Below are 22821 nucleotides of genomic sequence, written 5' to 3'. Positions count from 1 at the left end.
AATTAATCAAATAAAATACATTTAATAATAATATATAGTTGTATTGCATCCATATATTCATCTCTCACTGACCTGCTCTCATTTGAAGGGATAGTTTACCCAACTGTGGAACATTAAAGAAGATATTCTAATAAAAATGCCTTTTTTTTCATGAAATGAAAGTCATTAAGCCAATGATGTTTTGAACCCCACTGACTTTCACTGAAGTATGTTTGACAAAAAGTTCAAATATACTTCAAAATATCTAATGTTGTGTCCATACAGGTTTAGAATGACATAATGGTGAGTAAATAATGACAGCATTTTCATTCTAGGGTGAACTGTCCCTTTAAATAATTACGTTTATAATGACGCTTGTGACCTTTTCACCTCTCAATCTCAATGGACACATCTCTATTGTTTTCAGCTCATGCAAATTCAGGGGCTTCTCTTAGCTGCATAAATAAAGCAAGTAAATGCACTCCACTGCATAATTACACTGCGTTTTATTCAGAATTAGCAGAGTGACCGATTCATTCTGACGTGAGCGATGAATCACTGGACCCCTCCCCACTCAGAGTTATGAACATATGCGGGAGCTGTACCTCCTTACTGGGTGAGAAAAGAGACAAATGGTGACTGCATGAGTGAACACGGGGTACACACGGGGTACATGAGTGAAGGTTGGCCGGCGGTTCGGTGTACCCTGGTGTATTAGTACCGTCTGCTCACACATGCTCTTCAAAGGGGCTAAATGTTGTCCTGCCAAGTTCATATCTAGCAGTTGTCAGACAGCAGAGACTGCACTTGCCCCTTATGGGACCTTTTTCTTTGTTTCCCTGTAATCAACAAAGGGTCTCCTATGGGAGACCTGCCTATTTAATATACAGTGAGCTAATCCATCCCTCCAATATAACATACATTCATGCTGCAGTTTCCTAGTCAGTACTGAGCAGCTTATTTTGAAGGAAACACACTGCACAAAATAATTTGATGCCTCTTGTAAATGTTGACAAGAGGCATAAATAAAGGCAAAACAAATGCTGGCCAGTCAACCATGTTTTTTTAAATCATATATTTAGTTGGATTTTAATTCGTTTTTCAATATTTCCAGATTATAAAGTTATTTTGTAGTTCACTCCAGGTTGCCCTGAAATTAACCATGATATGGCTGCATTTGAATTATATTGAATGCACATTATATTGAATACTGCACATTATATTGAACACACATGCAAACATTTGCACTTTTAAATAATAAAAATTTTGTTTACAGCCCAATATTCTACCTACAGGCCTATATGTTTTATGAAAAGTTCCAGAATACAAAAATACTGATTCGAAAAATATGCATACTACGTTAAATGTTGCATCGCACATTCAAACTTCTGTGTATAGCAACTGATTTTTATGATTTTATGGCCACCTTTGGATCATAAAATATCTATTTATAAAGACAGTAAGTTCCCCTCAGACATACATTCATATAAACTCCTACCCCTAAATGAATCGCGATTTGTTTAGCATCTCAACCGATTTGAATCGTCACATATTTGAATCGATTTTCAACCGGCTCGCAGTTAATCGTTACATCCCTATTTATACGCCTCTACTCTGCTAACAGGTGTATATGTGTTCTGAAAGGTTTCAGAAATTAATGAAATGTTCCTGAATTACATGGCAGCTAATTTCCAAAATAACAGTACAGCAGAGATAAATAAACATGTATCTTTAAATATTGGCAAACTTTACAAATAATTTTTAATGTACTTCATTTTTAATTTTGTCTTGATGTGTAGTGTATATTTTCATTTTCATTGTACCCTTTTTCTCTTCTTAAAAAATGACAATATCATATTTTATTTCCGTAAAGAAATATCCGTGCTTGAAGTCACGCATAAGAGCTATAAAGGTGAGTAGGAGGAGCGTGTGAACTACTCGGGGGGCGTGGCCTCTTCTCACCTGTGTCAGGTGACATTTCAATTTGCTTACAACTCAAAAGACTGATGGCTATGTTAAGTGACCTGAAACAGAGTTTCTCTTTATCGCACAACATAACGTTGTTTCTTGTTTGATGTGTGTTCGTAAAACATACCTGGCATTTCAAACCTGATCAGAAGTGTTTTCACCCTGAGGATGAGAAGTTTTGCACCTGAATGATTACTGAAACCCCGAGGGATATCTTGAAGGAGAAACTGGAAGTTGGAGTTAGGACAGGTTTTGCACGTAAGTGTTAAGAGGACGTACATAACATTTTAATATCTACTGCATTTTTAAGCCTGGGTATTGTTTTAAACCGCTTGCAAACATTGTTCACCTGCTTCTATAAAACGCGCTTTGTGCATTTAGCACGTGTATTTCGTCAGAGTAGTGTGTAATTATAAACGTACGCGTACATTTTCAGTCATATTTATCACGTAGCCTATTAAAATGATTTTAAATTTTTTTTTTATTTACTGACATATAAACATATGGGGCATCTACCAGATTGTAGTTGCCCACGTGACTGTGTGCAAAGGGTGTGTTTAAGTGGTTTGCGTCCATACAAGCCATTGTTTTCAAAGTATTTAAATGTGTTGCTGTTGCTGTGGAATAGTATGCATGAATCACTTGGTTGACAACACCAGGCCATCAGGTTACAGCCTGCTGCTGAATGTGATACTCCATGCCCATTGATTATTCCCACAATGACATCTGATGCCTCTTGTAGTTCAAACTGGGCCTGTATTCTGGGTCAAAGATCTTATGTTGTTTATCTTTTTAATTATATTGGGCTTAAATGGCATTTACAACCATAATCAGTCACAGAGCCCCTACAGCCTGGTTTTTGCTTTAAGACATGCTATTAGTCAAAAGCTTGGACACTTTGGAATAAGAGTGATTAGCACGTCATTAAAAAAATGATAAAATAACCCAAATTGAAGTATGGGAATTTTACAGTGAGCAAAAATATTAAACAAGTTAGAGCTAGTATTTTAGCATCTATTTTAGTAGACACAATTTGTCTACAATATGGCTCTATTCATTTTCTTAACATTATTTAAGCACTATTTTCATGTATGCATGCATTTTGGTTGTTATCCCTACACTATCTGGACTAACTCACCATATAAAAAGGTTTTGTACAAAATGCTAACTAAATAAATAATGATATGGAGACTCTTAATATTTGTGTACATTTTTTAAAAACATTTTACGCATTTAAGTATAAGCCTTTAGATCAAATGTTTTTTAGGATGAGAAACATAAATTGTCAAATGTGTCAACCTGTGACTAGTGGTGTTTTTTTTGTTGTTTTTTTACTAGTAGATTCCTTTTTGCAATTACTAATTTATTTTATGTAGATAGAATAACTATTATATATTTTAAAACATTTAATGTTATTAACTGAATTTTAGTAACACAATTCGGGATAGTTATTATTATTATTATTATTATTAATGGTGACATCATGATCAGAATGAAGTGAGAAATGTTTTATAGTTCATGTTTAGACAGCTGATTGTGAAATCACATATTAGCCTTTTCTACCATTTCATCCATTAGTGGATTTCAAGACTGCATGACTTGAACTGAATCAGTCTTGTACTTTGCTAGACATCTTGCTCTTATCTCAATCTTCCAGGAGCCTTCCAGCGAGCCCTTTAAAAACAATTAACTGATTTGCAGTCAATATAACCTCTAATTTGATGTTTACAATTATTTTTCAAATGTAGACCTAAACCCAATGATACGATTACTGAGTCTCAACAAACTAGAGTTTAAGCAGTGTCCGGGGAAAGTGCTGTGAGCACAGAGAAAAAGTTCTCCTGCTTGTACATGCCTGTTCTTTGGGTGCTGTTCAGCGGCTTCCTGCTTTAAACAGACCCCAGAAGTGATTTTCTTTGAAGAGTGTTAGTTGAAAGAAATGTACGTTGATTTTAAAGGGCAAAAGAGAGCTTCCTGCTTTGTCTTTTCTTTCTAAATATCCCTTCCCAAGCCCATTATGTTTCAAGCCAGGGTATAGATGCATTCAGCAAAACACACTTCTTTGCCAGAATGACACCATGCTGAGTTTAATGATGAATGGCGTCATGCATCGGTAGTAATTGGCCATTCAGTCTAATGCTGCTCCTGGCTTTCATTGTTAACCAATGTTTTATTATTATTATTATTATTATTATGAAGAACAACAACAATAGTAGTGTATATAATAGTGTCATAAAATAGTGTATAAAATAATAAATCATAATGTATATTGTGTGTGTGTGTGTATAATATATATATACACCATGCTGAGTTTAATGATGAATGGCGTCATGCATCGGTAGTAATTGGCCATTCAGTCTAATGCTGCTCCTGGCTTTCATTGTTAGGCTTTATTTAAAAAAAAAGTGATTTCTCCTCACTGTTGCTACTGACGAGTTTCGTTGCTGAAACTGCAGATGCCCCCTGAGCTTTGTTTGAAAACCAGGAATCAGATTTCACCAACACTTGTAAAGGATGAATGATAGTTTTGTATTCTGGCTTACACATATGACGAAAGCAGGAGATGAACGGATGAACATGATCTGTGATGTAGTTTTTAGCTTTGACTCTGGTTTTATACTTGAATATTTTGATATTGTCATTGTTAGCTATTAAATTAAGTTGAGGATGATAATAATAGTAAAAAATAAGATAATATGCCATGTATATTTTAAAGTTTATATATAAAATCCAATACAAATATTAATTTATAATCAATCACACATTAATTACTAATACAAAAATATGAACATTATTTATTATACATTATATTACAATAAAATAAATAATGTTTTGTGTGTGTGTGTAATATTATAATATTTATAATTAAATATTAATTATACATTCATTATTAATAAATATTACAATATATTATTTATAGTGCATATGTTTATTTATAAATAAAATAATAAATACCATTTATTATTATTGTGTTACTGTGTGTGTGTGTCTTTAAGTAAATTGTTTTTGTTAATTGTTGTTCTTTCTTTTTATTTTTTCTGTTCCCTTTGAATCGATTAGAGAGATCCATTCTGTCTTTATCTTTCTCCTGAGAGAATGGCCTTGCTTCAGGCTACAACAGTGATGTGTCAAACAGACATTCTGCTGTGTAAAACTTGCTGTTTGTCCTTGAATGAATCCTCAGTCATCAGGTGAATGAGTCTGCGTTATTCTCCCTGAGCACAACACCTGTCAGGCGTCTGCTAGCTGGGGAATCACAGCTGAGAGAACAATCATTTCCATCTCCAGCTATGACGTGTTCATGTGGAGAAGCAAAATTCATCTTCTTAACAAGAGTGGCTTGCCTTTAGCTATATGCTGCAATTAATGGATGATGTGCTCGTTATACCTTTGATATTGTCACAAAGCAGCAGATCTTCTTTGTCATCTGTTGTTTTTGAAACGGTGTCGTTTTAAGCATGGGAAATGAAGGCAATTCCAAGAGGATGCGGTTTGAGGATTCTCACCAGATTGTGAGTGCTGTAAATGGGATTAGAAGAAGCCTGGATTGGATTTGAAGGCTGATCTAGCTACTTGAATCACATACTGACAATTTCTCTGAGAGCATTCAGCTCCTATTAGGAGTATTAAGGCCATGGTCAGACTTAAATTGAGACACATTTTCTGTTTAATGGCAAATTAGATGTAATGAACTGTAATTCACAGGACCCAGAGCGAGTTTGCTGTACCGCTGCTCTTTTGCCCTTCTGCACAGCTTGGTCTCCGAGGGGCCCGAGGAGAGGAGGGGGGCTCGGTTCATCTCTTGCTTTGTGTGTGTGTAGTGGATCAGATCAGGTGTCCTGGCACTGGCCTCTTCTCCCTATCCGGGTGCTGAGAAAGGCCTGTTTGTTTGCGATTTGGGCCTGTGGCACCAAAGAGACAATGAGTGCAGTCTCTGTAAGGACGGGGAGGGAGAGCTGAGGGTTCGGGATCAGGGGGTGTGGAGCACCAGGGTCCTTATCTCCTCCGTCTTCATGAGGACCCATCACCGGAAACACAGATGTGCCTCAGGCTGCCTCCATGGGACGGCCCAGACGGGAGTGGGTGGAACGCTCGTTGTCACCTCACCGGGAGTGTGTGCACACGTTTTCGATTAAAAATACATTTGCCGAACAGGTTGGCTCGATCAAGCAGAACTATTTTAGCTTGTCATAGTTTTGTGACTCACACTGAGCAAACCGTGTTAAAATTGTGCAAGTTTGTGGTGTTCATCATATAAACCACTGGTTCTCCACTGGTTTTGCTTGAGGACCAAGGTTTACATAAGCCAAATATGCTAAATTATTAACATGCATTTTGCAGTTGCGTTGTTGTTCTTGTTACTTTTATATAGAAAATGATTTATATTTTTTATATAGTTGTTTATTCATTTTATTATTATTATTATTATTACTATTATTAGTATTAGTATTATTAAAGTTAAAAAAGGTATTATTTATATATATATATATATATGTAATTTTTATACAGATGTTTTATTCTTTTTTGTTGTTGATGTATCTACTTAACAGTAGATATGTTTCATTCATATTCATATTAATGGTTAGTGATTTTATATAGATATGTTTTATGCATTAATTTAATTATTATTATCAAAGTAGAAGTATGTTTCATTTATTATTATTGTTATTTTATGTAGATGTTTTATTAATTTCTTTATTATTATTGTGTATATTAGTTTTTTATTATTATTTTCAGTGTATTTATTTATGTGTTGTTGGTATTATAATTTCTTATTAATAGTTTATTAATTTATTTTTTACCATCCTAACACATGGATCAAATACTGGGCCAAATTATTAGTATTAGTATTTTTCATATCGCCATGTGACTGAATTTACACCAAAAACTAGGCCTTGGTCAGCAACAAAAGATATAGGACTTTTTTTTTTTACATAGATAAGAATTGAGCAGTCCTATCTATCCCTAAATGTATGATTAGGTAGTTGCATTTTATTTGTGTTTAGCTTTTATTTATTTATTTCTCACCACCCACCAGTTTATAACTACTGATATAAATTACACTGAACAGCTTTATCCTTTATTTCCTTACTATTTTGTGGTCTTAGTTCCCAGTTTGTTATTGTAGCGATTTACGTCTCAAATGTAGGTTCATGAGTTTAATTAGTATTTACTTTAGAGCTTTTCAGTGATGTTTTTTTCAGCAATGTGATTGATTAGAGTCATTAGACACGCTGTTAAACTCATTTTTGTCCTCCACCTCAAATTAATCAATAGAATGTGGGCTGAAATTGTCGGTTATACTTTTTGCTTGGCGGCGTGTGGGATGAGATTCAGTACGAGCCCTGAGCTTGGCAAGAGATTGGCTGTTTACTGCTTCGGATGAAAACAACAACAGTCTAAGCTTTTAGAGTGTTGTGACCTTTCCCCGGCTTATCATAAACAGAGCGAAGTAATTGTCATTGGCCACCGAAAGAGTAACGTTACCTCCGTTTGCCGTGAGGTTTATTCAGCGCCAAGGAGACAAGCGCCGCTTTATTCGCCATTAAGAAAGAAAAACGATGTTCTCCCAAGAGCGACGTTCATTTTCTGTGAGGATGTTTTGTGCCTGTACTGAGGAGTCATGTGAGCTGGGAAAATGGTCTATAAAACCTGAATAAGAAGCCGGAGAGTGATTCAAGCCCTTCATTGATGTACTGAATGCATCATTACTTTTCATTTGCTTCCACATGCAGACTCATCCCACGTCACCTTTCGCCTAAATGGAAGGGCTTTTTTGTCCCTCGTCACTCTCACAGACAGCAGTTTGCGTGTTTATTCAGCTCTAGCTCATTCAAATGCGGGCTGTGTTATGGAAAGGTCCCCAGATGCACCTGCCTCGTCGGTTTCTAGCCAAACCATCGACACTAGCTGAATAGGATGACTAAGCATCTGTAATCCATCCTGTCATTTACATCCTTGTTTGTCTCATCCTGCTTTCTGATCCTGCTGTCTATATTAATTTACTATGATCCTTGTCCATGACTTTCTTGTAGGATTACACGTATATAATTACCATGGTCAAGCTATCTGTGACCGGACTGGATACCAAAATGGGCACATTTTTGTTACTTTCACACCTGTGAGAACTTTTTATTTATGCATGTATGTATTAATTTATTAATTTATTTGTAGTTTAGTTATAGTATAGAATACTTTTTATTATTATATTGTATTTTATTTATGTTTTTTTTTTTTTTTTTATTTTTTTTTTTTTTTTTTTAATATTTTAATTTTGTTTCACTTGCGTTTTATTTTAATATTTATGAATGTATTTACGAAACATTTTCAATTATGGTTTATATATTTAGTTATTAGTTTATTTTATGTATAATGATATTGTATTTTATGTATTTATTTTATAGTTTTATGATTTTATTTGACTGATTGTTTTATTTATTAATGAATGTATTTAATTTGTCTTGACCCTTTTTAGTTATTTGAGTCCTTTTCTTTTCTTTTTTTATTGATTTTATTTATGATTATTTATGTTTATTTTATTTTTTACATTTATTAATCTATGGTATTTATGAGTTTATATATTTAATGATTATATAGTATTTTATTCATGTAATTATTTGATAATTGTATGATTTTATTTGACTTTGATTTTGCATTAATAATGTAATATCATGCTGTTTTCTGATCCTGCTTTCTATAATAATTTACCATGATGCTTATCTGTGACTTTCCTCTAGGATTATATGTATATGATTAACATAGTCAAGCTGACTGGATTAGATACTGAAATAGTCACATTTATGTTCCATTTACACCAGTGAGAACTTCTTGCACGCCTATACCACGTGTTGGGCTTGAATGACCATCTCCATGGTTTGGTTTTTGTGTTGAAACATTATGATATGTAACTTAATCTGGGCTGGGAAGTACTGTAGGCCTACAGGATGAAAATCAGGGTGAAATCAGATTCTTAACGTCCCATTTCCAGTCATTGTGTCACTGCACGCCTGTTGGGTGTCACACATACACACCTGTTCCTCAAGACACAAGCTCGCCAATGAGATGGAAAAATGGCCTGCAGCCTGCTATAAGTTTGTTCACTTCTGAAAAGGTTAGGAACAGAGTATGGATTGCAGTCGTGTTTGCACTCCATTACTCCTCAGGCGAGAGCAACATTCTCTGCAGGTTGAGAAAAGCAATAACGGTGACTTCGATTTTCAACCTGACTGCTTTGAGACTCAGTCCAGTGCCTTAATGCCCTCCACTGGGGCAAAATCACAGCGAACCCTGAGAAATTACAGTCATTTCGGCTGAGCCTGAAGACCGCGTGCTCCTGTGGTGGAGGCGGCCGTGGTGGGCGGCAATGTTGCGGGTGAATAATGCACGTATAACTTTGAGTTATAAGCTGGTCGGGCTTAAAGTTTTGAAAGAACCATTCTCCCCCAAGTAATTTTTTTCAAAAGCAAGTCCATTCATAAATACAAACGTGGGCCGCTTTCAAGACTCAAGCAGGCTTTTAAGCTCTTCTTGAATGTTTTCTAAAAAGTGTTTTTAGTTGTAAGGTCAGCAGTGAGGTCAGCGTAAGGCACTTTTTGGGACCATCAGTCTTGATTGACAGCAGCCATGGCCTGGCATAGCCGACCTTGCTCTGTCAGCCACATTATGCAGGTATCAGAGTGAGGAAAATCTATTTGGCTTTTTTCTGCCTGGGCTGGGGCGGCAGCGTCGTAACTCCTTTGGGTAATGGGCATAAAACTGATTTATGGTTTTTGATGGCTGAAGTTATACCCCAGAGCACCGCCTTTTCTTCATGACTGAGGTGTCAAATACACAAAATAATGTTCTTTTTAGCAGCATCATATGACCCCTTTAATGTGTTTGTCATGCAGAGAAACCACAGCTTTTCTAACCAAATACTGCAGTTGTGGGTTTCTATGCACTGTGAATGAATTGTGAAATTCTTTTGTGATGAGAGATTTTTAAGGACAAAACAATGCAACGGTGAAAACTCTCAAGGAAATTGGCACATGACTTCATTTGCAGTGGTCAACTATGGATTGTATAGGCCTAAGCCTAACACCTCGTGTTGACTCAAGTATTTATGATCTCATTTATGATTTTTATTAATTTATGATTGATTGATTTATGATTAATTGATTTTATGAATGTATTTATGAAATGTGTATTCACAATTTTTATTTTATTTATCAATAATAGTTTTTTTTGTTGTTTTTTAATGATTTTTAATGAATTTATTTATTTGATTATATTTATGCAGTTTAGTAATTTACAAATGTATCTTATTTGTATTTATTCATTTATTTCAAATCATTTGTTTGATTGTCATTATTATTATTTTATTTTTTTTTCAAGATTTTATTTATTTATCCAAGATTTTATTCATTTTAAAAATTATAGCTTAAATCCGTTTAACTGGTCACCACTAATTTAACTTTTTCACTTTACTAGTCTAGTTTCAAAACTGACAAATGTATTTTTAAAGTACACATTTTCTTTTTAATTTCTCAATCAATATCTGCTCATAGAAGCTGCATGCAAAATAGCAATTTGCTGTTTAAAATAGTTTTAGATGCTTGCCAAAAGTATTTAATGTCAACTACCATATATAACATTTCTTTTTTTAATGCATTGAAAAGAAAACATCCCACAATGCATTTACCTCCTCATAAGGAAGACTATTACTGAGAAGAGCTCAGTTTTGACAACAGGGTCACAATATGTCTGTGCATCATGTTGTGTTTGAGCCTAATGAACTGGCCTCGCTTTGTGTTCTTGTAAACAGGTGGCACTTGGTGATGCCAGGATGTTAGAAGAGACGTCACTCAAAGCCAGTTACCATGGAAACACCAGAGTAAGCCCCAGAAGAAGTGATGAAGACAGAGAAGAGAAGCAAACATGTGTCGATATGAACCGCCAAAGTGGTCTCTACCTACAGTCCTCTGAGACCTGCTTTCCCACGAGAAGCTCTCAACTGCATGATGATTTGAATGAGCTCTCTGATGAGTGGTCGTCCATTGGAGACTTGAGCCAAGATGCTTCCTTCTCCCTCGAGAGCTGCGTCAAGTGAGTAGCCGTCCATGAGTATTGGCGTCCTGTCTGTATAACTGATCTTTACAGATTGTTCTACCTAATTGTTTCTCATTGGTCCATCAGGCTGGAGAGGAGGTGGGTGCTGTGGTATGAATTCAAGAAAGAACTCTCCTGTTTAGATGACTGGCTTCGATCAGCTGAGAAAATAGCAGCTTCCCCGAATTCCAGCCATGTGCTGTATGTTACAGCAAAAGAGGAGTTACAAAAGTATGAGGTAATGAGTCGTTTGGTCTAACTTCAATGCTATTAGATGTTTAATTTATGACAGATAATATTGTCCATGATGAAGAAAAGAAAAAAAATATTAAAAAAATCTAACATTTTAAAAAATGCATGCCAAAAAATGCATTTTTGAAATACATGCCAAGTTGTTATAAATATAGTCATTTTATTAGGAAAATGGTTTGAAAAATATTAAAGTATTCAAGTGATTTGGATGTATTAATTGTGTATTTTTAATAATTTTTTTAACTGTTCTGAATGCAAACCCCAAAAATATTTGTGTTCTCTTTTTGAAAGAAGACTTTTAGATTGTTGTTGACCACAATTGTCAGAATTAAAGTAAAAAATCATTAGAAAAGCTGATGTTATCAGCAATTTAATGCCTTTACAAAAAAAGACACTAGTCATGTTGAGGCCTAAAAACACAGTAGAGCTGAAGCCACAAGTCTGACCATGTTCTAGTTTAAATCTGATGATGATAACTCTAAAACGGAGTTGCCAAAAGACAAATGACCTCCAAACTCTGGCAGTTGTGTTACTGTATAAGATGAGAGCAAGACCATCTCCAATTAGTCATTACAGGTGTCTGTTGCCGAGTGGATGCCAGCCAGCGTTTTGAAGCTTTCTACAATGAAAGTGTAATCAACGACACAGACACACTTACAAATGCGCAGACAAATGTGCATTTACTCAGTGTCTAGAAGCCCGGGACCCTTGCCAGTGAAGATAAATGACACCAAATGGTCGTCAAACTTCTTGGCTCTCCTCCTAAGCACCATTGCGCCTCCCTCCGTCTTAACCCCTCGCACTACTTTCTTAAAATAACCTGCTTTAGCTAATCAGAGAACCAGTGGGATGTATTTTTTTTTAGTTTGGAGGGAGTTACCTCTTAATCGCATGATCTCACTGTCTATTTTTGTATCTCCTTCCAGAACCTGCGTGCTGAGGCCAGGATACGTTTAACCCAGCTGGACGGACTGACCAAACTCTGTCAAACTCTGGTCGGCCTGTTCAGAGGTGCTATGGGCGCGCGGCTCGTAGAAATGACGAAGGACTGCGGACAGCGCTGGGATCAGCTCCGCAACACTGTGGAGATAGTGTGCCGCAGGTTGAAGGTATATAAAGACCCTCAAACTGCTCAAAGGTGTCATCTTTTAACCCTCTTGTGCTGTTGGGAAAATTTTTATGTTTTGGTTTTTTATTTTTTTTTTATTTTTATTTTTTTACTTTATTGGAATGATACTATACTTGGTAAAGGTTTTGACACTTGCTATTTGAACACACACACACACACACACACACAAAATCATGGACATGATCTTAAAAGGGTTAAATAGTCCTGAAAAAATAGTCACACTTAAAAAATAGTCAAAAATGACCGTATAGGAAATGAATGGGAAGTGAATTTCATGTATTGGAAACGTTTGTTCCTGCACCCAAAAAAATATATTTTTTTGAGGTATCAGCCTCAAATTTGGACCACAACTTGTTTCAATTTATGCCTTTTGATTTTTGCAGTTTTGGAAAATATATGTTTCATATACATTGTATTTTTGTTTAAATACATTTAAACTTCTTTAACATTTTAGTTTTACTTTTTTAACCTCCTTCACCATACATGGACGGCATTTCTAAATTGCATAAAATGCCAGAGTTTTGCGTGTATTTGCATTGCTTTGAACATTCTCTGTAGATCCCACCTTCTCATACATACGCTACGATTGGTTGATTATGTACAGTGCCTGCACACTATTGGTCAAACTACTTTTCAGTCATTACCTTAAAAAAAAAAAACCACAGTACTGTATATTTACGTTTATTTATTTTAACAGTGTAAAAATGCTTTAGGTTCTCAAAACATTTTTTTTTTTTTTACTGAAAACCAGAAAAAGCACATTTTTGAAAGATGTTTTTGTTGCTACTTTCTCTCTTGCCCCTTTCCTGCCTTCATTTTAATCCCATTAACTCTTTATCCATACAGTCTTCTGCTCTGCCTGCCTTCATCTTACATAATTCTGTCCTTCCAGCCGCAGTGACCCCTGCGCACTGTTGTTGGTCTGTGCTCGAATGCACTGCTTATGCCCCCCTTACCATGGGCTTCTGTGTCTGTTTTGTTTATGCCGTTCCCGCTCCCTGTCTGCCACATTGACATCCTTGTTGTAATTTTGATGTGTCTCCCTGTCAGTCTGCGTCTATGCTAAAAACAGCATCAGGGTGTGGACGGTCAGACAGAATCATGCTCTGTCTCTGTGTGTGTGTGTGTGTGTGTGTGTGTGTGTGTGTGTGCGCGCAACAGCATTTCATCTGCCAGCGGGAGGATTTTGAGAGGCAGAGGGAAGAGATGGCAGTGTGGCTGGCTGATATGGACCTCAGGCTGACTGAAGTGGAGCATTTCTCAGGCAAAGACACCTGCTCGAAGATGCACCAGCTTCAGGTACCTCAGAAAACAAGGATCGACAGATTTGTCTATGCGGTTTTTTGTTTGTTTGTTTGTTTTTTGCCATCTGTGCTTTATTGGTTACAAGTGCAGTTCTTTAACAGGTGCAGGTACAAATCCCAGAAAAGCCAAGTTGGGTTAGTCTTATGTAAACATGTCCAGGTCACAATTAACGCAAAAAGAAAATTCATATATTTAGCATGAAGAAAATAAAGCCTACTTTTAGGACTATTAAAGTTTGTTTGTATTGGATCCATTGTTAATATGCGGCCAGACATTTGACTTTTTACATAAATAAATGCATAGATACATGCATACAATTAACAATTGAATTAATTACATTTTAATATTTTACTTTAACCAATTAAAATATAAAAATTAATAATGATAAATTAACAATTAACAATTAAAGATCGAGATCAATTAATCGAGAATTAAATTTAATTGTATTGTTAATTATTAATGAGAAAATATTATACAAATATATTAAATTATTTGTTAATGTATTAAGTTAAAAAATATATAGTTTGTTAAATACATTAATATTTTAATTGATATTTTACTGTAACAACTTGTAATACAATAATAAAAAATTACATTAATTATTTGAATGTCAAATTAATATTTTATTATAATTAACAGATTATAATAGTTTATAATAATAATATATGAATACCTTTGCATTCATTTATTTATTTAATGTTATACATAATTCTCATTACTGAAAACATTTATATAAGCTTTTACATTGTGACATTTTAATGGTCCTAAGTTTGATCCTCAGAACTTTAATGGTTCTAACCCTAATGAAAAACACACTTGCCAGTAATAATCAAGTAGTTCTGAAGACCTTTGTTAGGTGGTTCTGATGTGTTCAATTAGGGTTGGAACTAAACACTCCAGGTTGTGGCCTCTAGGAATGGAATTAAATCGCCTTGACCTTTAAAAGTAATATCAAGGAAGGATGTATATCGTATATGATTGCTAATTGTTTTTATGTATATTTGTCTCAGGGGTTTCAAGAGGCAGTTGGAGAGAGTGCAGGTCGACTAAACGATTTGCTTCAGCATGGAGAAGAGCTGATCCAAAGAAGCGAGCCGGGTGATGCCCAGGTCATCGAGAACCAGCTGCAGGAACTCCTGCTCCACTGTACCCGTGTCTTTCAGGGCCTGGGCCGTCTTCATACGCGCCTGCTCAGCATGAGACTGGTATACATCCATGCATGTGCATTAATTAGTTCATTCCAAGTGTGAAGAAAGTTTAAAGCCTGAAACATTTCTCATAGTCTCTTCTGAACTCACAGCTAATTCAACTGCACCATTATATTTGAATAAAATCAAGGTGTGTATAATCATTTAAATTAATTTGCCACCCAGAATATTGGCTAACCAAACGGCTGGCTGATTGATTGTTTTTCTATAATAGCACTGTTACTTATAGTCAGTGTTTATGGTCAATCCTCCATAGATCAGTATTAGCACACACCATATGCACAATTGACTATGAAACCTTGAAGAGTCCCTTCTCTCCCCTGATAGCTTTTTTAATTTGATAATTTATTTTGTGTCATCTCAAGTTCACTTGCTCAGAGCAGGCCTGTTGCATTTTTTGGAAAATTATCCCAGTGGAAAGCTACTCAAGCATCCAACTTCATATGTTCTGGCAGAAAAGTCATGAATACAACCCCTGAATAGCCTGAATAGTTGTCTTGTAGCCAAGCAGCCACTGCACAATACATGTACTGTCCATTTGAACAAGTTCCTTGTGTGAGCCTTTGTCTCTTTAGGTCCAAGTGGATCACGTAAAGATATGCTAAAAATGTAGCATGCTTATGTTCTTTATGCTGTTGTCAGATATAGGACGTGTATAGAGTCCCACACCAGACATCATAATGAATTACCACAGCATATTTTCCATAGCTCAGAAAAAGCACACAATGTCTATAATGTGAAGCAATTTTTTTCCCCCCAACACTCCGGATCAGTATGTTCTCAGAATTTCCATAATGTTTTTTGTCACACTTAAAAATGAAGAAATTACATTAGATAATTGCGTTATAGATGTAAGATGATTTAATGTTTAATATACATATTCAAACGTTTGGGGTTGGTATGCGTGTATGCAACAGGCCTGCTCTGAGCAAGTGAACTTGAGATGGCACAAATTAAATTATCAAAGAAAAAAAGTTATTCAGGGAATATCAGGGAGAGAAGGGACTCTTCAAGGTTTCATATGAAGTATATAAAATATATATTTTCATATAATATATATATATATAATGTATATGTGTATTTTTTTTTTTCATTATTACTTTTATTCATACCTTGCTATTAATCAAATAATCCTGAAAAGAATGCATCACAGTTCCCACAAAAATATGAAGCGAGACAGCTGTTTTCAACATTAATAACAATTATAATAATAAGAAATGCTTCTTGAGTTGAAGACTGGAGACTGGAGTAATGGCTGCTGAAAATTCTGCTTTGCCATCACAGGAATAAGTTAAATTTATTCAAATAAAAAGCATCAGTTGTTTAAGTTGTAATAATATCTCACATTCCTGTTTTTGGTGAGCATAAGAAACTTCTTTAAAAAACATTTAAAAATCTTATCCTCATCCTCCTTAGTTAGTGCCTTTAAACTGAATTGCAGTTCTGAGAATTCTAATGTTTTAAGGTGTTTCATTTTTATGTTTCTTGTGCCATGGCAGGTTTTTGAAGAGGACTGGGCTCTGTGTGCTCCTGACTCTGGCTGTCCGTCTGAGAGTATGCTGGAGGATGAGTGCATGGCGCCTCAGTCTCGGGCCTGTCTTCCTCAGTCCAGTCAAGATCACCTGGTTCTGGAGTGGGACCCTTCAGTGGACATTGGTGGTTCAATCTCCCATGATGACACGGACTCGTCCTCCTTCAGTGCAGCTGCAGGTAGGGGTTGCCTAATACAATCCAATGGTTCCTCCAAGATCATGAAATTTTAGTTGGTGATTAATTGACTTGCAAATAATTGTGATTCAGTGATTTACTGTGTAAGCTTGAGACACAAACCTTGAAGTTGTTTTTAACATTAAACTTAAAATCATACATTGAAATGTATAGCAGTGTTATTTTAGTATTATTTATATACTATTTATTAATATTCTGAGTTGGCTTTTAGTTTTCTGTTTTCATTTTAAATTTAGTTTGAGTTTGTCCTTTTGCAGTTTTGTCATTTATTTATTTTTATTCCTATATAGCCTTTAATATATTTTTTCAATTTTAGTTACAGTACTTTTAGTAAAAAAAAATAGAATTATTCTATTTTATTTCAGTTTTATTTCAATTACCAACTTTTTTTTTTTTTTTAAGAGGTCCACATCATTTTTTGGAAACCTAGACAATGTAAATGTTCGATTGTAGTAATATTGATTCATTTTTGTTGTTTGCTGTTTATTTATTGTTGTTATCTGTTATTTCTGATGCTATGAATATTAGAATATTATACAATTAGTCATATATTTCTGTCCTGAATTCATCACATTCCACACAACATTTCAAGTGAATATTAAAATAAAGTGAAACTGGAGCGTTTTGCATTCACTATGCATATTAACACCTTGTTTATGCTTTCGTGTGCATGTGGTGTGAACCACCGCAGGTGCTGCAGAGGCATTTATGCTTCACGTGTGAATTACAATCAGGTGATTATGTAACAATCATGACCCCAAACGAGGACTGATGAGTTTTAGGCATTTCATAGCCCTTTATTCTTTGTGATTGCTATACATTTCTTGCAGGTCTCTAAAACACAGAAACTGTAACTTTTACCCATCAGGAGCATTAACGTTTTCTTTCATCCTTTCAGGTGTGCTTTGCACAGGTGAACCAGCCAAATATCCTCTGAGGAGGAGAGTCTTCATGAGTCCTGTGGACTCGCAACCAGACAATGCTGCTGTCAGCGTAAAGCAGCCAGTAAGTCCATCTGACAGCTCATACTTCATCTTGTCCTTATTTACATTATGGACCAAGAAACCACAGTCCATTATATAATGTGTAGTATAGTGTATTTGCGTACATTTTCCATACAGCAACGAAATGTAATTGAAATGCAAATGAGGGGATTGCATGGCATTTTTTTGAGCTTCCAACTGAAAAGATCACAATGTGGTCTCTGTTTTTGTATGTATGCATAGACGTAAGCACACGTGTGCCTGCACATGTTGTAGCATGCAGGGTATGTAACATGCAAATAGACGGTTACAGGTTTGTGTTACTTGGGGTGTTTTTTCTGTATTGAACACAGCTGGCCTCAGATTTACCTTGAACACAAATTAACCACTATTAAATTATTAACCATTATTAAAGTGCATTAAAGCAGGGGTTTTCAAACTAGGGTCCAGGGCCCCCAGGGGTGCGCAAGGGAATTCTATGGGGTCCTTGGAAAAATGTGTAAAACTGTTTAAAAAAAATAAAATAAGATTAAACAAAATAAATACATGATTCAAATAAATAAATAAATGGAAATAAACAAAATCTAACATTACTGTAATAGTATTATAGTGAGTAGAAGAAAAATTTAAAAGAAAAAAAATATGGTGAGTAGAAGAAAAAAATGTAATTATGTAACAATGTTAAATATTTTCCAATAAAATAATACAATTCATCAAATGAATATTATAAATGTTATAAATATGTAAATGTTATTATAACATTATAAAATATATTTATGTATATAAATTGAGTCTTTAGACATCTATACAAATCAGTGGAAAAACCCCTAAAAATTTAGAGTAAAACTGTAAAAAACACTTAAATACACTAAATAAAGAAATTTAAATAAAAAACAGTACAGTACTATAGAAAGTAGACATAAATGTAACAATGTAACACAAAAGAAATTAAATATTTTCCAAATCATAATTTAAATATTTATAATATACATTTATTTATTTGTTTGTTTGTTTTTTTAAATTGCATGATTTTGATATGCATGAAAATAAATAGCTGCCTTTTAAATTTTAGGATGAGGTCCCTTGCACAAGGATGATCATATTTGGGGGTCCGTGGGATCTCAAAGATTGATATCCCTACATTACATTCAGATGCATTTATTTCGAAAGTAATGTACTTTATAGAAGCAAACCTTGATGCTATAAATGAGCGTGCATGTGTGTATTTCTGTAATGTAGGTGAATGCTAAACGTAGTTGCTGTGTTTTTCAGGGCATCAAGAAGAGCTTAGAGTATGCGGCCCCACCCCAGACGCCAGTGCCAGGTAAAGCCATGGCTCCTGATTGGTCCGTGTGACTGGTGCCATCCACTGAGGGCAGTGTCCCTCTCACAGCTTAATCACTCGATAATCATGGAAGAGCTGCTCTCAATTTGGCTTGTTTTCTAATATCCTTGAAAAATAGCCAAGAGCCACCAAAACCTCGATTATGAGGTTCATGATGGGCAAATATCTCAACTTTTCAGCCTATCTATTGTGATTTGGCCCATTTAAGGCAGCAACTAGTTTTCAAATATTATATCTGGCACTTAAATCCAGGAATTAAACCATTTTTTTTTATGGTATACATCTTGTCTAATCCGCATTCAACCTCAGGAATTTTTTTCACTGCATAGTCCTGATTTGTTTATGCTAAGAGACTTTGCATAATATCTGTTTTGCATGTATGTGTTGTGGATACAGTCATCAGAGCTGGCGAGCCTCAGTACGCCGGACCATTTAAGACTTCCACACCTGAAACTAGGTCTCCTGAGCCTGTGACCTTCGACCCTGAGCGCGTCAGCGCTTGGCTGGGCCAGACGCATCAACTTTATTCTAAAGCCGTCCAGACGGAGCATGATCCACAGGTATATTTATTTGCTTGGTGTAATCACAAAGTTTGAATGTTTTTCCCTACAATCCCGTTTTTCTGGGCCCTTTGATTAGGGAGGCCTCAATAAGGTCCTGTATTATACACTACCATTCAAAATATTGGGGTCAGTAAGATTTTTTGTTTGCTTGAAAGAAATTGTTTTTTTTTCAGTCATATTTTTATTTGATCAATGCATTAAACTGATCAAAAGTGACTGTGAAGTCTTTTATAATAATGTTTTCTACAAATAAAACTAACATTTCAAATAAATACTGTTCTTTTGAACTTTATTCTATATAGAAAAAAGTTTTACTGTTTCCACAAAAATATTAAGTAGCACAACTGTTTTCACCATTGATAATAACAAATGTTTTATGAGCAGCAAATCGGCATATTCGAATGATTTCTGAAGGATCATGTGACACTGAAGACTGGAGTCATGATGCCATCACAGGAACAGATGACATTTTAAAATATATTAAAACTGAAAATATAACCATTTTTATCAAATAAATGCAGCCTTGGTGAGCATAAAAAAAGTATTTCAAAAACATTAAGTCTTTTGAATGGTAGTGTATATAAATGTTTAAACCGCTCCATGAGTGATGCTACTCATTACACTGTCTGTCAAAAATGGTTTAATGGCTCTTGTAGATTGCTTTTGACATTAACTTGATGTCAATATTATTGAATTTTTGGATTCAAAGTAACTGTGTTAATACCAGAGGTACATCAGTGTCACTTACTTAGAGGCAATAAATGGCCAGCTGCTGCTGCCTGTGTGTTTATAATGAATTACAGCTCATAAAATCATTAGACCTTCAAATAGATTTAGACGCCATTTATATAGCCATTAATTATAAATAATTATGGAAAATCATTGAACTTTTCATCAATGGAACAGTCTCACTAAATGTCAAGATGGAAAATGATTTTATACATTTCATGTGACTTGAGTTTTAGCTATTGATGTTTAATAGATAAATATTCCTATATGAATTATCTTCCAGCAAATTATGAAAGACTGAGACTGCAAAATACACTGCTTTAATGTATAACCTGGAAATAAGCTTATGCTGATAATATAATTTTAAATGGGTAGAAATAATAAAATAAATGGTGTTAAATCACAAATGCACTAGTGGGCTTTTGGGACCTCACTGTATGTTCTTCTGCACTGCATCTACAGTCGTCTTCATAACTTGCTGATTTTGTTCTGGATTTGATTTCTGCTTCATCATGCAGTCATAAATGCAGAATGGATGCTCGGTGCAGTTGTGCATGGAGAAATTTTTGCCAAATCTCATTCAGACTAGACTGCAGTTGCAGTCTGTGCACATTATAACAATCTCTCCTCTGTTATGGTGATCATGCTGCTTTTCCGCCATTAATAGTTGTCACATTGACTTGCTGAAGACCTGTTTACGGCCTCAGTGTGCTGTTCATATCTATATTCATAAATCCATCATATTTATCAATATTTCTTAGGGTAAAAGCTTATTTTAGAGACATCATAAAAAGAAATGTTTACAAGGAATATGAAGCACATATTACTCAGCCGTGCTAATTAATTCATCTCAAATGAATCTGTAGCATCTTGACTTAAAAGGCTCAGTGCTTCTTTCCGAGACAGGAGGTGCGATGTTGGTTTCTGGGAAAGCGAATCCTCTGCACTGATGCAGAGGCCGATTTGCCTGCCGAAGCCTTGGAAAAACCTTGATGAAAGAGCGAGAGACCATTTCCATTTCAAAAAGCCTCTTGTAATTTCTCAGTGCTCATGGCTAATTGGCAGCTTTACAGGGATGGGAAAAAGACCCGCCGCTCTAACAGGCTCTATAATGGCTGCCGTAATTGTGGGCACAAACATAGTGAGGAACTGGCACTGCGAAAGGGCCAAGAGCGTCTGTGTAATGTGTCACACAAAAGCGAATCTGTTGGTACTATTAAAGGACTCAAAGAATGAGAGCAAAACAGAGAGCACAAAAAGACAGAGCCGCCTTGAACCTTATTAGTTAATGGAGCCCGTCTCTTTCGATTTACAAGCGCCTTTTGTAGCATAGCAAAGCTGTCACATGTAGTGAGGATTCTGCTGTCCACTCTTTGGCAATCGAAAGTGTTTGTTGCTTCTGTGAATCTTTATAGCTGCGCTCCACTTTTTTTATCTCTGCCATCCGGAAAGGAGGAGGGAGTTGAGTATCAAGAGGATGAGCTCCCCCAGAGACGCCCCCACCCACAGCGAGCTCCGCACACATGCTCCACCCCCCGCCCATCCCCGTCATGTGACCTCCAGCATCACTCTTACCAACGTCACGAAGACCCACAGGTATATCTTGCTCGCACAGACACATACGCCCCTTCTGCACAAACACCCTCACACGGTCGCTTCATGTGTGTTACAAACACCATAACTGCTTTTATGATCACCTGGGGTTTGCAAATTAAAGCCAGACCTGTTAATGTGTAGCAAATGTGTTGCCTTGCATGATTTTTATGATGTGCTTTACACCTCTCAACACACCCCACACATAATTGCACTTGTAATGTGCGCCGGTGCCAAAGATGTGGTAAACAATAGAATCCCTGCAGGGCTTTGTTAATCTCAAGCTATTATCATCTTGTCCCTCTCTGTCACTAGAGGCAGCAGGAGAGACTTTGTTTCCCTGACTCTTTGGAGGACAACACCCGTGCAAAGTCGAGTTGGTGAGAAAGTGTTTTCCTATGCAGACATAATTGAATTAGATAAATAAGGTTGTTGATTTATTATGGTAGGCATTGTGTATTTTCTTGTGCTAAATTGCACCTTGACTATTTTTTTTTTTCTGTGCTGGAAAAACAGTCATTAGAAATGTAGTAGCATTCAAGTTTTTTTTTTATTTATTTTTTTTATAATTATTAACTTTATTCAACAATGGTGCATTAAATTGATCGGATGTGACCGCAAAGACATTTATAATGTTACAAAATATTTATTTTTCAAATAAATGGTGTTCTTTTGAACTTTCTATTCATCAAATAATATTTTTCCACAAAAATACTAAGCAGCACAACTGTTTTTATCATTGATCTTAAGAAGAAATGTTTTTTGAGCAGCAAATCAGCATCTTAGAATGATTTCTGAAGGATCATGTGACACTGAAGACTGGAATAATGATGCTGAAAATTCAGCTTTGCCATCACAGAAATAAATTCGATTTTAAAATGTATTCAAATAGAAAATGGTTATTTTAAATTGTAATAATATTTCACAATTTTACTGTTTTTACTGTATTTTT

At 35.4% G+C, this 22821-nt stretch overlaps 1 protein-coding gene across 5 annotated transcripts in view; it reads left to right on the top strand.

The window, feature by feature from the left end:
* The first annotated feature begins 1932 nt into the window (after positions 1-1932).
* LOC107756697 (nesprin-2) overlaps positions 1933-22821 on the top strand; it is a 25942-nt gene continuing 5053 nt past the window's right edge. The window contains exons 1-12 of one of the 5 annotated variants that reach the window (XM_016573914.1): positions 1933-2205; positions 10771-11031; positions 11122-11272; positions 12213-12395; positions 13577-13714; positions 14731-14925; positions 16428-16638; positions 17555-17661; positions 18912-18963; positions 19381-19544; positions 21729-21872; positions 22185-22249. In XM_016573914.1, coding sequence (XP_016429400.1) covers positions 10772-11031; positions 11122-11272; positions 12213-12395; positions 13577-13714; positions 14731-14925; positions 16428-16638; positions 17555-17661; positions 18912-18963; positions 19381-19544; positions 21729-21872; positions 22185-22249 — 1670 coding nt within the window. In that variant the 5' untranslated portion in view covers positions 1933-2205; position 10771. Of the gene's footprint in view, positions 2206-10750; positions 11032-11121; positions 11273-12212; positions 12396-13576; positions 13715-14730; positions 14926-16427; positions 16639-17554; positions 17662-18911; positions 18964-19380; positions 19545-21728; positions 21873-22184; positions 22250-22821 lie in introns of all 5 variants that reach the window. The other 4 variants (XM_016573934.1, XM_016573927.1, XM_016573905.1 and 1 more) reach the window with 4 other exon arrangements.

Source organism: Sinocyclocheilus rhinocerous, unplaced genomic scaffold (genome assembly GCF_001515625.1).
Source record: "Sinocyclocheilus rhinocerous isolate Xijiao unplaced genomic scaffold, SAMN03320098_v1.1 scaffold1152, whole genome shotgun sequence".
NCBI lineage: Eukaryota > Metazoa > Chordata > Actinopteri > Cypriniformes > Cyprinidae > Sinocyclocheilus > Sinocyclocheilus rhinocerous.
Note: the sequence above shows the minus strand (reverse complement) of the source record. Positions and strands in the feature narration are given on the sequence as shown.